Raw genomic sequence first — 14,344 nt, forward strand, 5'->3', positions numbered from 1 at the left:
ATGGATCAGTGCTGCAGTCCAGGGGTCCCATGGTGGTTTTCTTGGGGTGCTGTGACCTTCCTGGAAACGCATACAGCAGGGCACATCCCAAGGGGCACAGGCACATCCCTTAGCGGTGAGTGATTTCAGCTCAAGTGATTTCTAGCTCTCCTGTGAAGTCACTCTCAGGTGACATGGGGATAAAGGACAAGAGCCTCATGCAGTGTTTCACAGAGCGCAAAGCCTTTATTATAGAAGGCCACTCTGGAAAGGGTGCCAGGGTCGAGAGCTCCCCCAAACTGGGGAGAAATGGGATTATATGGGGAAGGCAGGCGGTGGGGTAGAGCAACAGGGCAAATGGTCTGAGGGCCCAGAACCAAAACAAGAGACTAACACCATACAGGCTATGAAGAAACAGTGCACAGTGGGGGTAAGCTTTCTTCTCACTACCAACTGTAAGGGCTTCGTTTGAGAGGTGTATCTCTGGGGGGTGTTCTAGAACCTTTTGGCTTTCAGGCCGTGCTCCTCCAGGAGAGCGCAGGGTGTTTTCTGTGCTGGGGGCTTACTGACCTCCACAGACCGAGGTGATGCACACACGGACCGGGATGATACATGCACTCAGACCGAGGTGATGCACACACGGACCGGGATAATGCGCGAACATGGACCAGGATGATACCGTGCACTCAGACCGAGGTGATGCACACGTGGACGGGGCGATGCGTGCACACGGGCCAGGATGACGCGCGCACACAGACCAGGATGACATGTGCACTCAGTCTGAGGTGATGCACACATAGATCGGGGCGATGCGCGCACTCAGACTGAGGTGATGCACACACGGACCGGGGCGATGCGCGCGCATGGACCAGGATGATACCGTGCACTCAGACTGAGGTGATGCACACACAGACCAGGATGACGCGCGCACACGGACCGGGGCGATGCGCGCACTCGGGCGGGGGCCGATGCGCGCACACGGACCGGAATGACGCGCGCACTCGGGCGGGGGCCGATGCGCGCACACGGACCGGAATGACGCGCGCACTCGGGCCGGGGGCGATTCGCGCACACGGGCCAAGATGACGCGCGCACACTCAGCCCGGGGGCGATGCGCGCACACGGTCCGGGATGACGCGCGCACACGGACCGGGATGATGCGCGCACACGGTCCGGGATGATGCGCGCACACGGACCGGGATGATGCGCGCACACGGACCGGGATGACGCGCGCACTCGGGCCGGGGGCGATGCGCACGCGCGGCCCCGCCGGCCAAGACGGCGCGCCCCGATTGGCCCCGCGGCTGCCCGGCAACGGCGGCGGCGGCGCGGGGAGCGGGGCCGGGCCGGGAGCGGGGCCGTGCCGGGAGCCGGGCCGGGCCGTGCCGTGCCGTGCCGGGAGCCGGCCCGTGCCGGGAGCGGGGCCGTGCCGTGCCGTGCCGTGCCGTGCCGTGCCGTGCCGTGCCGTGCCGGGAGCCGGCCCGTGCCGCAGCCATGTCGGCGCGGACGCTGCCGCTGCTGTTCCTGAACCTGGGCGGGGAGATGCTGTACATCCTGGACCAGCGGCTCCGCGCCCAGAGCATCCCCGGAGAGAAGGCGCGCAAAGGTGAGCGGCGGGCGGGGCACGGGTCCCTCCGGACCGGGCACGGGTCCCTCCGGACCGGGCACGGGTCCCTCCGGGGCCAGCGCAGCGCCGGGGAGCCGCTGCCGGTGTCCCCGATAGCTCTGCCCCCGATAGCGGCTCGAATCACAGAATCACAGGATGAATCAGGTTGGAAAAGACCTTTAGGATCACCTAGTCCAGCCTGTGACCCGAAACCTCATCGACTAACCCACGGCACTGAGTGTCACACCCGGAGATGGTGACTCCACCCCTCCCTGGGCAGACGATTCCATTGCCCAGTCACTCTTTCAGTGAAGAATTTTTTCCTAACGTCTGACTTAAACTCGCCTTGGCGCAGCTTAAGGCTGTGTCAGATGTTGGGGACACACAGGGACACGCTGTGCTGTCACCAGAGGATGCTGCGAACTGGCGGCATCGCTGCTGGTCCGGGCCAGGAGTTCAGGGTTTCCTTGCCCCGATTTCAGGGCTCCCTCGCTGTAATTACCGCAATAATTATCACAAAAATCAGCCCTCAGTGTTGTGTGGTCCCAGGCCCGTTGGGTTATCAGCTCGTTGAGGTTCCTGTGGTAAGAACAACCCAGAGGTCTTGCTGAGATTGCTTTGGAAAAAGTGGAGTCTGTGTCAGTGGCTCTGTGCTCAGTTCGGGGCTAAAGCTTCAGAAATGCACCTTTGGAATCAAAATAAATCAGGATTCGGTTATGTCAGCCCAGTCCTGCACTGTTTAGGGCAGACCAGGTTGCTTTGCAATGGGAAGGAGTTTCCAGGAATAAATTTGTAAATCTTGTGCAGACACAGCACGTGCAACTGTGTGAAATTCAAATAGCAGTAAAATTCAAATTCCTGAAACCCTTGTCTGGCTTTTATACAATCTCATTTGGCCAGATTCCTTGTACAAACAGAGCCTTGTGCCTTCACGTGGGGCTTGAAACTCCAGCTCACAGCCAAGCACCTCTGTATTTACCTCTTCAAATTAAAACTTTGCTTTACAAATCCTTGCACCTCTCTCTCAGGGGATGGGGAATGTGCCTCAGGAAGCTCTGTGATGTTTTAATAAAAAATAAACTTGATATGAGCTTGGTATTGTTATCCCTTCTGCCTGTCCTTTATGAAGTGCTAAATAACAAAGGGTTCACTGTGTAATTATTGTATTGTTTGTGAGAGGGCAATCTGTAATTATTCATGTGTGTCCTGATGAGGGAATGATCTGACAGAAGTCTGCTGTTCATACAGGGACAAGTTTAGGATTTTAGCTAAATTAAATCTTGGTGGAGTATCTCAGCTGGAGAATTGGACTGTTTCAGTTTGTCCACACATGGATTTTTTTTCTTCCAAAAAACTGTGTTAATTTAACTGAGATGTGGATGAGGTGTTTGTTGATGCTTAAAGCTGTTCACTCAAATATTGGTTACTTGTAAGAGCAAAATACAACTGAAAACTACCCAAGCTCATGCAAAGGGTAAAATTTGATGTGCACTGAAGCAGCAGGATTTTATCCAAGGGGAGGGTGAGGTTCTCATTCAGTGCTGAATGCTGATGAGAAGAGACAAAATACATTAGTTAGCTTTTCTTTTTTTAAATTTATTTATTTTTATTTCTTTTCTTCTCCTTGCAACTCTTGTTCTTACATCTTGAACTGCTGTTTTGTTTTATATGCTTCGTGTAGATGAATGGACAGATGTGGACAGGAAACGAGGTACAGTAACTGCTGGCTGCATGCACCAGTCCAACCCCACGTGCACACCTGGGGCTCATCGTGCCTGAACCCCTGAGGCTGTTCCTGCAGCCTTCAGTCAGTGTCACAAATGAACACTGGTCCTTAAATGCCCTTTTGACTGTAAATCAGTGAAAAAACAGACCATATCTTAAAATCATATGGCCTCAAAAATCAGCTGTTAATTTAATCATGGCTATAAATGGATCAAGACTTTTTATCCTGCTGGTCTTGCCTGCAAAAATGGTATTTGTGTTTCTTTACCACTGTTTTCATGCAAGCATGTAATTGTGTGAGCATTGTGCAGGTTGTTTTTCTGCATAAATGCAGGAGTATTTGGTATATTCCATTTTCCTAAGGTTTTATCTAATTCATTGCTCAGGGTTTGGACAGGTGAACTCCAGGGATGATTGAAGGCATTCCCATCCCAGCTGCTTTACCCACCTGTGCTGGTGGTCACACTTAGCAGAGTGATCCCAAAGGAGCAGGTACCCACACTTCAGCCAAACTCATCCTGACTGGAGCGATCCTGAGGGTGGGATTGAGTCCTTGGATGCTGCAGGGGAGTAGCCAAGGTGTGAACACCTTTCCCTTTGGAATCTGCCCTGGAACAGGAGTCTCCAACAAGGGCTGTGCTAAGGAATGAGGAATTAATCTCTTCAGTCTCAGGTTTTTGCTCGGTGAGCATGAGCAGAACTTACAGGGTCCTTCTGAGCAGCTCTTTTTAAAGAGGGATCAAGGTTATGATTCATGTTTTGCAAAATAAGCATAATTTTAGTAGGTTTTAATATTTACTGAAGGTAAATGCTGATGTCCTGGAGTTTGCCCCAGCTTTTTTCTTACCATTATATCCTGTTTCCAGGCACACCCTTTTCCCAGCCTTCAACTCCAGAGTGCAGGAACAGATTCCATCCCATCCAAAACAACAAGGAGCTGCCCAGAGCTGTGACACAGAGGGGTGGCTCAGGGGCAGGTCCCCATCACTTCTCCTGTGACAGAGAACACTCTGGGAGGGTCCTGGAGTCACCACCTGGGGCTGTCACTGCTGGAGCTGTGATGAGGTTCCCAGAGGAACCACGAGCCTGTTGCACGCAGGGTGACTGCCCAGAACCCAGAATTTTCCTTCTGCTGCCCCAAACATCCTGCAGGAAGCACCAGCATCACCCAGGCAGCTCCAGTCTCATGTCATGCATCCCAGCCATGCCAGTGACACGTGCTGTTTGTCACCACAGACTTGGCACAGGGAGGTGAAAGCTGCCATCACCCCCAGCTTCAGTCCTGTCCATTGCACTGGCTGTACTGGTTTCCCTCCTCTCATCCCAGTTGATGATCTCCCCTCTCTGCTCAGTTGCTTTTTCTGTGTTGCTTGTGCCATGTCCCTGGGCCAGTGCTCCTATGTCACATGCCATGGCCACTCCAGGGCCCCCCTGAGACCTTTGCTGTGTCATTATCAAAGATGTGAGAGATTTATTATGGATTTGCCCTTTGCCGTGATTTTTTTTTAATGTCTTTCTCAGTTATTTTTATAGCCCACACAAGAGGTTTTAATTTCAGAAGATAATTTATGGCTGTGGTTCACACAGACCTTTGATTCTGTTGCAAAATCAGTGTACTGGGAGCTGTCTGTCTCCTGGGGGTTTGGGTTGTTTTTGTCTTTGTCAGGGCAGCACACACAAGCACCTTAAAAATATTTTCCTTAATAGCAGTATAAAGCAGAACTTCTTATTTTTGTCATAATTGATTCCCTGCAAGATTAACTAGATACTGATATCTACTAGTACTAATATATTTTATTTTCTCCACAAAAAATAGAGAATTTGTGCCTGAGATTACAAGCAGGGATTGTTTTATGGCCAGTTTATTTGAAAAGAAGGGAGGAAGGAGCGACTTTTTTCCTATTTGTAATTAAGTGTATTCATAATCCAGAGTGCTCAGGAGCTGAGATCTGTCTGTGATTTTGGGTTTTTAAACCAGGTTCAGCAGAGGGGCTGCTGAGCTGTGTGACCAGTGCATGAACCTGTAACCAGCAGGTTTTGAGAGGGGGGAGAATCACTTCTCTCTTCTCTGCCCTTGGGAGCCCAGCTCTCCCTGCCCAGGCTCCCAGCAGTCCCCAGGGAGTTTATCCTCTAGGAAGAAGTGACAGGGAAATTACCTTTGTTTTGTCTGTTGGTATAGGACAGGTATGAAAAGCCAGGTGTCTGACCCCCTAGGGAATCATTAGGGCAACAATTCAAACCATTGGTCACTACCACTCTCTGTATGTTTACTTTTTCTCCTTTTCCTTTTTTTTTTTTTTATTTTTTATTCAGAGATTTTTCTAATCCACAAGAATTTTCTGGCGTTATGAACTTCATAACAGTCATCTGCTTAGGAAAATCCACCCATGTACAGTAATCTGTGACCTGATGTATTCATTTACCACTTTTTTTGATAGAGGAATAAATGTTTATTGATGATAACTCTTTAGTGTATCAGGGAGATAATAAAAGTGGTAGATCCAGCACAAAAGCTCAGATGCTGCATCTGCTTGAACCACTGCACAATGTTTTCCATCTTGTTTGCATTAAAAGCTCAACAACCAGAGCACAGCCCTCACACTCAGCACTCCTGAGCTCTAAGAATTCCTCAGTAATAAAACAGTTCCATGGCTAAATTTACACTTTAAAAAAATGAACCACAAGTAAGGAAGTTTGGAGTTCTGCATTTGAAACTCTAGGGCCTGCAGATGTTTCAGCTGTGAGAGCCCTGGATGGGCTGATATAGATATCCCAGGGATAAAAATGCTTTATTAAACACCTGCCAGTGTTAATCCATTTGGAATAAAGATTACAGAGCCCTGCAGGAGCTTCTGTTGAGTTTAGACTGATGGTGTCAGAGGGTGTCAAGGAACAGGCACAGCAAGGCAGCTGCAATCTGCCAAGATCTACCACAGTGCAAAACACTCTCCTTAGGAAGCAGAACTGCAGCTTTTTTAGATAATAACACATCAGAGCAGCCTACAAGCAATATTATTTAAAAGTGAAAAGTGCCAGCTATAGCTGTAAAACCAGGGCAACAAAGCCAGCCTTATTCCCACAGGGAAACAGGGACTGCTGCCTTCAGCTCAGGTGGCATTTGTGCCCTGGGGGACATGAGCTGGCTCAGACCAGGTGGATCCAGAGGTGGATCCAGAGGTGCAGTCCCCCCTCTGCTGCTGTGCTCTGTCCCTGCTCTGCACAGGTAACCCCAGAGTGACCCTTGCAGCTGGGATGGACCAGGAACTCGCTGTTGTGGAGCAAACCACAGAGCCTCTTTGTCTTTGCAGTTATGAACGACATCATCACCACCATGTTCAACAAAAAATTCATGGAGGAGCTGTTCAAACCCCAGGATCTGTATTCCAAGAAAGCCCTGCGCACCGTGTACGACCGGCTGGCTCACGCCTCCATCATGAGACTGAACCAGGCCAGCATGGACAAGGTAACACAGCCCTGCTGCCCTGCCTGCTTCTGCTGCACTCCCCAGCTGCCCCTCACCAGTTTCTGTTGCAATAATTTACCTGTGGTTTCACCATTTTGAAGCATTTTGGAGCAGCTTTCCTTGTGAAAATGGTTCTCGGCCGAGAAAATCCGTGGTGGTATCAGCTGCTTCAGAACTGAGTATTTCTGCTTGAACAGAAACCTTTGATTTGAACAAGTTCACCAAGCATTCCTTAAGTTTATCAGGTGTTTTTATATCTATTAAAAAGATACTCATCTGTATATGGTACATGGGTATGGATAAATATCTTTATTTCTGTACTGACACCCACTGTCTTGCAGCTGCAGGTGTTGGAGTTATTGCCTGCAAACAGTGTATCCACTGCCAATTCAGGAAAAAATGGTAGGAATGGTAGGATTACCAGAGAGCCCTCCACCCAGGTATCAGGGCTGCTGAAATTCATAGAATCAGTGAGATTGGAAAAGCTCTCCAAGAGTGTCAAGTCCAACATGTGCCCAATTCCCACCTTGTCACCCAGCCCAGAGCACTGAGGGCCATGTCCAGTCATTCTTTGACACCTCCAGGGATGGGGGCTTCACCACCTCCCTGGGCAGCCCCTTCCAAAGTTTAATCAGCATTTCCATGCAGAAATTCCTCCTGATGTCCAACCTGACCCTCTCCTGGCACAGCCTGAGGTCGTTCCTTCTCCTCCTGTCCCTGTTCCATGGGAGCAGAGCCTGACCCACCCTGGCTGTCCCCTCCTATCAGGGAGTTGTGCAGAGCCAGAAAGTTCCCCCTGAGCCTCTCTTTCTCCAGTCTGAGCCCCCTCTGCTGCTTCAGGTGCTCCAGCCCCTTCTCTGGACGTGCTCCAGACCCTCAAAGTCTCTCTTGCACTTAGGAGCCGAGAATTGGACCCAGCATTGAAGGTGTGACCTCACCGAGCACTGGTGATGTTGGAGACCCAGCAGCAAGGCTGGGGATGGCACTGCAGAGGTTTTGTTTTTTTAGGAACTGAAGCTTGGTTCCTTGTGCCAAGGCAGGTGCTGTCCTGACTGAATCCCTCTCTCCATGCCCAGGAGGTTTCCTCTGGGGCAGGACCAATGTTCCCGTGTTCCTTTGCAGCTCTACGACCTCATGACCATGGCCTTCAAGTACCAAGTGCTGCTGTGCCCTCGGCCCAGGGACGTTCTGCTGGTCACCTTCAACCACCTGGATGCCATCAAGGATTTCATCTCTGACTCCCCTGGCATTCTGAACCAGGTGGACGAGACCTTCCGGCAGCTCATTGAAGTAAGGATCCTCAGAAAAAGGGTGGGACACACTGGGGTTTGATTTTCTGGGGTTTTGACCTCTTAGAGGTGAATTATTACTTTGGAGAGGGCTGTGAGTCAAGTGGTATTTTTCTACTGGCCCAGTTTAAATCAATATATTGCTTATTCAGCGTGATTTAAGTTGTCACTGATTTCAGCAGAAATTAAATCAGACAATAATTATTGATAATGACCAGCAGCCCCTTTAGAGCATCTCTGCTCCCTGTGCAAGTGGATCAGAATATTCAGCTGTACTTGTTCCCTCTTTCCCTGGGTGGGACATGGCACACCTATAAACCCTTGCATGATGATTTTCCTTTTCCAGACCTACAGCTGTCTCTCTGATGGTGAATTCCAGCTCATCAGGCAAACACTTCTCATTTTCTTCCAGGACATGCACATCAGGGTAAGAGCTCAATCCAGCTAGGCAGGGAGAATGACAGGGAGTTTGGGGCTGGAATATAAAGGGATCTGCTTATAAACACTGCAGGTTTGGGATTGTTGCTCGTGCTTTTGAGTCATCTTGATGTGCTTGTAATTGCACTCAAATTTCACAAATTGAGCATATACACTGCAATAATGCTGAATAATTCTACATTGTGAAGAAAGGGATCTCTACTAGTGTGATTTGCTGATTGATAAATCCATTTTTTCTTTTAGAAGAAACTTGATAGGAAACCTGAGTGTGAAGTCTTGATGTTCTCTAAACAATTTGGTCACACTCACAAACAGGATGTAGTTTTTAATACAATTTTTTTAATGTTAAATCAGTGTGCCCATCCTCTGGACCACAGTTCCACATCACTGACTTTTTAAATACAATCCTTACACAACATCAAGAGATCTGGGAAATCTTCCCCAGTGTAGGCAGAGAGGCTCAAGCTCAGATTTCAGGGAGTTTGGATGGGAGGGTTTCCCCAGGGTGTGATGTTTGTGATGTCCTTTTGCAGGTCTCCCTCTTCCTGAAGGATAAAGTGCAGAACTCCAATGGTCACTTTGTGCTGCCAATCTCAGGGCCTGTCCCGTGGGGCACAGAGGTGCCAGGGCTCATCAGGTGAGCTGTGCCATGTGTGAGGCTGCTCAGGGAGGAGCATTTCATGCCAGAGGGCTCAGGAAATCCAGCTCAAACTGCCATTCCTGTTGCATGGATAGCTGAACCTCCAGTAATTACTATTTAAAAGATAGGAATTGGAATTAAGTCAGCCATCAATGAAATGCTGAGCTGCTTTTGGAGTTTTTTATCCCAGTAAATTAGCTATTAGTAATTTATCCCATAACAGAGACATTTAGCAATGTACAGATTAGAGTTTTATTCCCTTCCTGCAAAATGCAGAGGAACTAGGTACTAAAATCAGGACTGAAACTGCTAAATGTTTTAATAATGCCTCATTTTTAAGGATATTCAATCACAAAGGAGTGGAAGTTAAAAGGGCTGAGTTCACCACTGCTGGAAATTACTTTATTCCACAAAGGGAAGGATCTTTTGAGCTTTATGGAGACAGAGTCCTCAAACTTGGAACAAATATGTAAGTAATTTTTGTTCTATGTAGAAACCTGAACCAAATGCTGATGGATTGTTCAGAAGCACATCTTCAGCCTGGTGTGGTTTTGGCCTCTTTTGCTAAGGTTGACTTTGTTACAAGGTGATGTCCTGCACCAGGACATGTGTGGACAGTGTATAAAAAGCTGCAGAAAACAGCAAAACTTTGATTTATGTCCACAGTGGAGCTGAGGAAAGAGTGTTCTCAGGTGGTGCTGCATCTTATGTGCAATGTGGTTTAATGTAACCATAGTTAAGAAATCCTCTCTGTTCTCCACATTTGCTTTAATGTAGATTTTCCATCCAAAGAGATCTGTGTTCCTTCTCACAGCTTTGTCCCTCACACCCCTTATTGCCTCAGTATTGCACCACACTGGGCTGTAACTTCTCATTGCAATTGTTCAATCTTCAGAAATATAGGCTAAAATTGCTGTACCTTGTCCAGAACAAGCTGTTCTTCCCTGTGTGTTTTCCCTCTAGGTACAGTGTGACCCGGCCAGTGGAGACACATATGTCAGGATCATCCAAAACCCTGGCATCCCAGGCAAAGGTCAGTGTTGTCCTGTTCCTATCACTGCTCAAACTGGCAAAATTCTTAGTCTCTAGATATGGGATAAGTTCAGGGAAGCTTTTCAGTTGTTCTCAGAGGCTGCTTCCATTTTAATCTCCTCAGAAAACAGAAAGTTGGCTTTACGGATTTCTCATCTGTCCAGTTTAGCTGGAAGAGTGTCTTGTGCTGAATCTATAAATTCAAGCAACCATTTCCAGTAGCAAGCTGGTGATGACTGGTTATCTGCACAATCTGTCCCAGGAATAACAGGGAAGTGTGTTTATATCCCTCTGAAGGACATGGATGGAATAGCAGAAATATATGAAAGACATATATGGAATATCAAAGCTCCTTGCAGCCCCAGTCTCTCAGGTAATGGCCCATTGTTGTTTCCTGCAGGAAAACATAGCCCCCAACCCTCTGGCTAAAGAAGAGCTGAACTTTCTGGCCCGGCTGCTGGGAGGTTTGGACATCCAGAAACCTGCTGGTGGTGACACAGGATTTCGGCTGAATTTGTTCACAACCGATGAGGAGGAAGAGTACGCTGGAGTCCTTCTTGGTTTGGGTTTGGGGTGCCCTGTGAGGTGTCCTGGAGACCAAAGCTGACCCTCAACAGCTTTAGGGTCAGACCAGCACGTTGTTGTCCTGCTCCAGGATGTTTCCTGTGATGCAGCCTTGCTCCATTTTAGCAGGATGTTTCTATCTGCTTTTAATCCCAGCTACAGAAATATTCCTTAACACTTAACAAAGATATCTAGGACAGGGAGAAGCCTCCAAACTGGGGTGAATACATTAATTTGCCAAGTAGGAACAGAGGCATTGGCCAAACTTCATAGAATTCCAGAATGGTTTGGGTTGGAAGGGACCTTAAGGGTCCTCTAATTCTACTCTGCCATGGGAAGAGACACCTTCCAGTAGACCAGGTTGCTTCAAACCCCATCCAATCTGGCCCTGTAAGCATCCTCTGAGCATCATTTGTGCCTACAGGAGCCTCATGAAGTCGAATTTTTATTTTCTTTATACATCTTCATGGGATTAACCACTGTTTTCATGTTTTTAATTGAGACATGCTGCTCAGACCAGACCAGAGGAGTTGTCCTACAAGGTTATCAACATTGAAGCCACCCAGGTACATAACATGTTTCATATCACTTGTTCTCACCATCCTTGCCTTTCTAAGGACTGTGTTTCACCCAGAGTAGGGATTTAAAAATGCATTTTTTCCCATTTCACTTAAGCTCGTGACTAAGTATTAGCCAATCTTCTGCCAAGACAGTGGAATTGGTGAATATTTACTAAGAAAACTTTCATCCTGGCAAATAGCAGGGCAAGTTTTTAGCCGACTTGGGTGTAGAAGGGGGAGTCCCAGCCCAGCCCAGCCCAGTCCGGCCGCGGTGGCAGCGTGGGGACCCGGCGGGGCTGAGCGCGGTGTCTGTCCCGCAGGAGCCGGGGCGCCGGGCGGAGCTGTCCCGCATCCTGGGCGAGCTGGAGGTGGCGGAGCCGCGCCCGGGCAGCGCCGAGAAGGGCGAGGACCTGCTGGCACTGATGGACGGGCTCTGAGCGGGACACGCGGACACCGCGACGTGGGGACAGCGGGACACTGGGACAGCGGGACGCGCGGACATCGGGACATGGGGACAGCGAGACACGGGGACACCGCGACACACGGACAGCGGGACATGGGGACAGCTGGACATGGGGACACTGGGACACACGGACACCGGGACACACGGACAGCGGAACATAGGAACACCAGGGCCTGGAGACACCGGGACACACGGACAGCTGGACATGGGGACACCGGGACACACGGACCGCGGAACATAGGAACACCAGGACCTGGGGACATCGGGACACACGGACAGCTGGACATGGGGACACCGCGCGGGCTCGCCCCGCCCCTTCCAGCCGTGGGCGGGGCCGCGCGTGCGCGAGGGGCGGGGCGGCGCGGGCGAGCGCGCGGGAAGCGCCGGCGCGTGAGTGCGTGGGGAGGGGGGGGTTGTGTGCGGGGATTGGGGGGGTACGGGGACATTGGGGGGACCTGGGAGAGGGACAGCGAGTGCGGAGGGCGGTCAGGGCAGGAAGAGTGCGAGGGGGACACGGAGCACCCCAGCGTGCGTGTGGGGAGGGGGCGGCGTGCGGGGAGTGTGCGAGGGGCGGTGGGAGTGTGTCGGGGAGTGCAGGTGAGTGTGCCGGTAAGTGTGAAAGGGGTCGTGTGCGTGGGACAGGTGATACGTGATACAGGTGAGAGTGCAAGGGGCGATGTGTGTGCGTGCAGGTGAGCGTTTGAGGCTTGGTACAGTGTGCAGGTGTGTGTGTGTGTGTGTGCAGGACTTGGTGCGTGCGCAGGGCAGTGTTCAGGGGCTGCTCCATGCGCAGATGAACCTGCAGGATTCATCCGTGTGCAGGAGTTGGTCGGTGGGCATGCAGGGGTTGGTCCATGGACAGGTGAATGTGTAGGGGGTGGTCCATGTGCAAGGGTTGGTCCATGGGCAGGTGAATTTGCAGGAGTTGGTCCATGGACAGGTCCATGTGCAGGACTTGGTCCATGGGCAGGTGAATTTGCAGGAGTTGGTCCATGGACGGGTCTGTGTGCAGAAGTTGGTCCCTGGGCAGGTGTTTGTGCAGGGCTTGGTCCATGGACAGGGGTTGGTCCATGGGCAGGTGAATTTGGAGGACTTGGTCCATGGGCAGGTCCATCTGCAGGGGTTGGTCCATGGGAAGGGGTTGATCCATAGGCAGGTGTTTGTGCAGGGGTTGGTCCATGGACAGGTCCATGTGCAGGGCCTGGTCCATGGGCAGGTGAATTTGCAGGACTTGGTCCATGGGCAGGTGAATTTGCAGGACTTGGTCCATGTGCAGTTCTATGTGCAGGGGTTGGTCCATGGACAGGTCCATGTGCAGGAGTTGGTCCATGGACAGGTCCATGTGCAGGATTTGGTCCATGGGCAGGTGTTTGTGCAGGGGTTGGTCCATGGGCAGGTGAATTTGCAGGGGTTGGTCCATGGACAGGTCCGTGTGCAGGGCCTGGTCCATGGGCAGGTGAATTTGCAGGACTTGGTCCATGTGCAGTTCTACGTGCAGGGGTTGGTCCATGGGAAGGGACTGGTCCATGTGAGGCACAGCAGGTGCGTGTCCCCAGCCCCAGAGCGTGCCCTGTCCCACCGCAGCCACCATGGAGGTGAGCCACTCGGTGAAGGAGCGCACCATCGCCGAGAACAGCCTGGTGATCCTGCTGCAGGGCCTGCGCGGCCGCGTCACCACCGTGGAGCTACGCGACGAGAGCGCGGCCACGGGGCGCGTCACCAGCGTGGACGCCTTCATGAACGTGCGCCTGGCTGAAGTGACCTTCACGGACAGGCAGGGAGCTGTGTCCAGCCTGGACGAGCTCTTTGTGACCGGCAGGAACATCCGCTATGTGCACATCCCCGACGAGGTGGACATCCGGACCACCATCGAGGAGCAGCTGCAGGCCATCCACAGGGTGCGCTACTTCGGGGGTCGCGACAAGGGCCGCAGGGAGTTCCTTCATGACAAGCACAAGTGAGGACCTGGTGCTGCCCACGCCAGCCAGGATGGACCCAGAATGGACCTGGGATGGACATACCAGCCTTCTCCATGCCAGCCAACCCGCCCAACACCATCCAACTAGGAACATTTTTCTCAAGGGACATGGGGCTCTGCTGTTCCCCCCACCGGTGCCTGCAGAGGAGCAGGATTGATTTTTGTAGTGAATAACAACATTTAAATGCTCTGTGGTCTCTCTGCTCATTTCCTTTTCCATTGGCAGCTACTCATGTCCCTCCTCCAATGGCCAAAGGACCCTTGGCCAGAGCTGCCATCCCACTGTCCCTGACTCAGCCTTTCCCTGCCCGCAGAGCAAAGGATTTGCATGGCTACCCTGGGAGCTGGAACCACTGGTGCTGGGCAGGAGCTGGTTCTGGTCTGTGTTCAGCTTCCTGCTGGAAGTGTTCAGGGAGAAAAGAGCGAGATGAGGGGGAATGAACATGTAGGGGAAGGGGCAGCACCATCTGCCTCAGAAAGCAGGAACGTGCTTCAGCCAGGACGCACAATGCTGGTACTGCCAGTTCCTCTGCTCCCTGCCCCTCCAGCCCACCATAACCTGTTCCCACAAGGACAGAGCTGTGTGGCCTTTGTGAGCAGAGCTGGG

At 51.2% G+C, this 14,344-nt stretch overlaps 3 protein-coding genes across 5 annotated transcripts; 2 read left to right on the forward strand and 1 right to left on the reverse strand.

Moving 5' to 3' along the window:
* Positions 1-1,411: 1,411 nt before the first annotated feature.
* On the forward strand, positions 1,412-12,119 carry OSCP1 (organic solute carrier partner 1). Of its 2 annotated transcripts, XM_033080946.2 has the most exons (11): positions 1,412-1,585; positions 3,267-3,296; positions 6,619-6,773; positions 7,896-8,063; positions 8,409-8,489; positions 9,034-9,137; positions 9,481-9,609; positions 10,104-10,173; positions 10,573-10,712; positions 11,239-11,302; positions 11,617-12,119. In XM_033080946.2, exons 1-11 carry the CDS (start codon positions 1,474-1,476, stop codon positions 11,731-11,733), a joined length of 1,170 nt encoding a protein of 389 aa, XP_032936837.1. In that variant the 5' UTR covers positions 1,412-1,473; the 3' UTR covers positions 11,734-12,119. The 2 variants fall into 2 exon arrangements, with proteins under 2 accessions (XP_032936837.1, XP_032936838.1); XM_033080947.2 differs by lacking the exon at positions 3,267-3,296.
* On the forward strand, positions 12,117-13,927 carry LSM10 (LSM10, U7 small nuclear RNA associated). 2 transcript variants are annotated; one of them, XM_033080949.1, is made up of 2 exons: positions 12,117-12,149; positions 13,344-13,927. In XM_033080949.1, exon 2 carries the CDS (start codon positions 13,349-13,351, stop codon positions 13,718-13,720), a length of 372 nt encoding a protein of 123 aa, XP_032936840.1. In that variant the 5' UTR covers positions 12,117-12,149; positions 13,344-13,348; the 3' UTR covers positions 13,721-13,927. The 2 variants fall into 2 exon arrangements, with proteins under 2 accessions (XP_032936840.1, XP_032936841.1); XM_033080950.1 differs by having other exon boundaries at positions 12,135-12,153.
* LOC117007646 (involucrin-like) lies at positions 12,568-13,287 on the reverse strand. Its single transcript, XM_033080948.2, has 2 exons — positions 12,876-13,287; positions 12,568-12,815 (listed from the first exon to the last, which is right to left on the reverse strand). The coding sequence occupies exons 1-2, from the start codon at positions 13,285-13,287 to the stop codon at positions 12,568-12,570; spliced, it is 660 nt and encodes a 219-aa protein (XP_032936839.1).
* Positions 13,928-14,344: the final 417 nt, after the last annotated feature.

The sequence above is a fragment of the Catharus ustulatus genome, chromosome 26 (assembly GCF_009819885.2).
Source record: "Catharus ustulatus isolate bCatUst1 chromosome 26, bCatUst1.pri.v2, whole genome shotgun sequence".
Lineage (NCBI taxonomy): Eukaryota > Metazoa > Chordata > Aves > Passeriformes > Turdidae > Catharus > Catharus ustulatus.

What these genes read in the sequence shown, in the direction of transcription:
- OSCP1 (XM_033080946.2), top strand. Translation starts at nt 1,474, where the DNA reads ATGTCGGCGCGGACGCTGCCGCTGCTGTTCCTGAACCTGGGCGGGGAG. An exon ending in CGGAGAGAAGGCGCGCAAAG is followed by an intron (nt 1,586 to 3,266) that starts GTGAGCGGCGGG and finishes TGCTTCGTGTAG; the next exon opens with ATGAATGGACAGATGTGGAC. An exon ending in AGATGTGGACAGGAAACGAG is followed by an intron (nt 3,297 to 6,618) that starts GTACAGTAACTG and finishes TTGTCTTTGCAG; the next exon opens with TTATGAACGACATCATCACC.
- LSM10 (XM_033080949.1), top strand. Translation starts at nt 13,349, where the DNA reads ATGGAGGTGAGCCACTCGGTGAAGGAGCGCACCATCGCCGAGAACAGC.
- LOC117007646 (XM_033080948.2), bottom strand. Translation starts at nt 13,287, where the DNA reads ATGGACCAGTCCCTTCCCATGGACCAACCCCTGCACGTAGAACTGCAC. An exon ending in TCCCATGGACCAACCCCTGC is followed by an intron (nt 12,816 to 12,875) that starts AGATGGACCTGC and finishes ACCAACCCCTGT; the next exon opens with CCATGGACCAAGCCCTGCAC.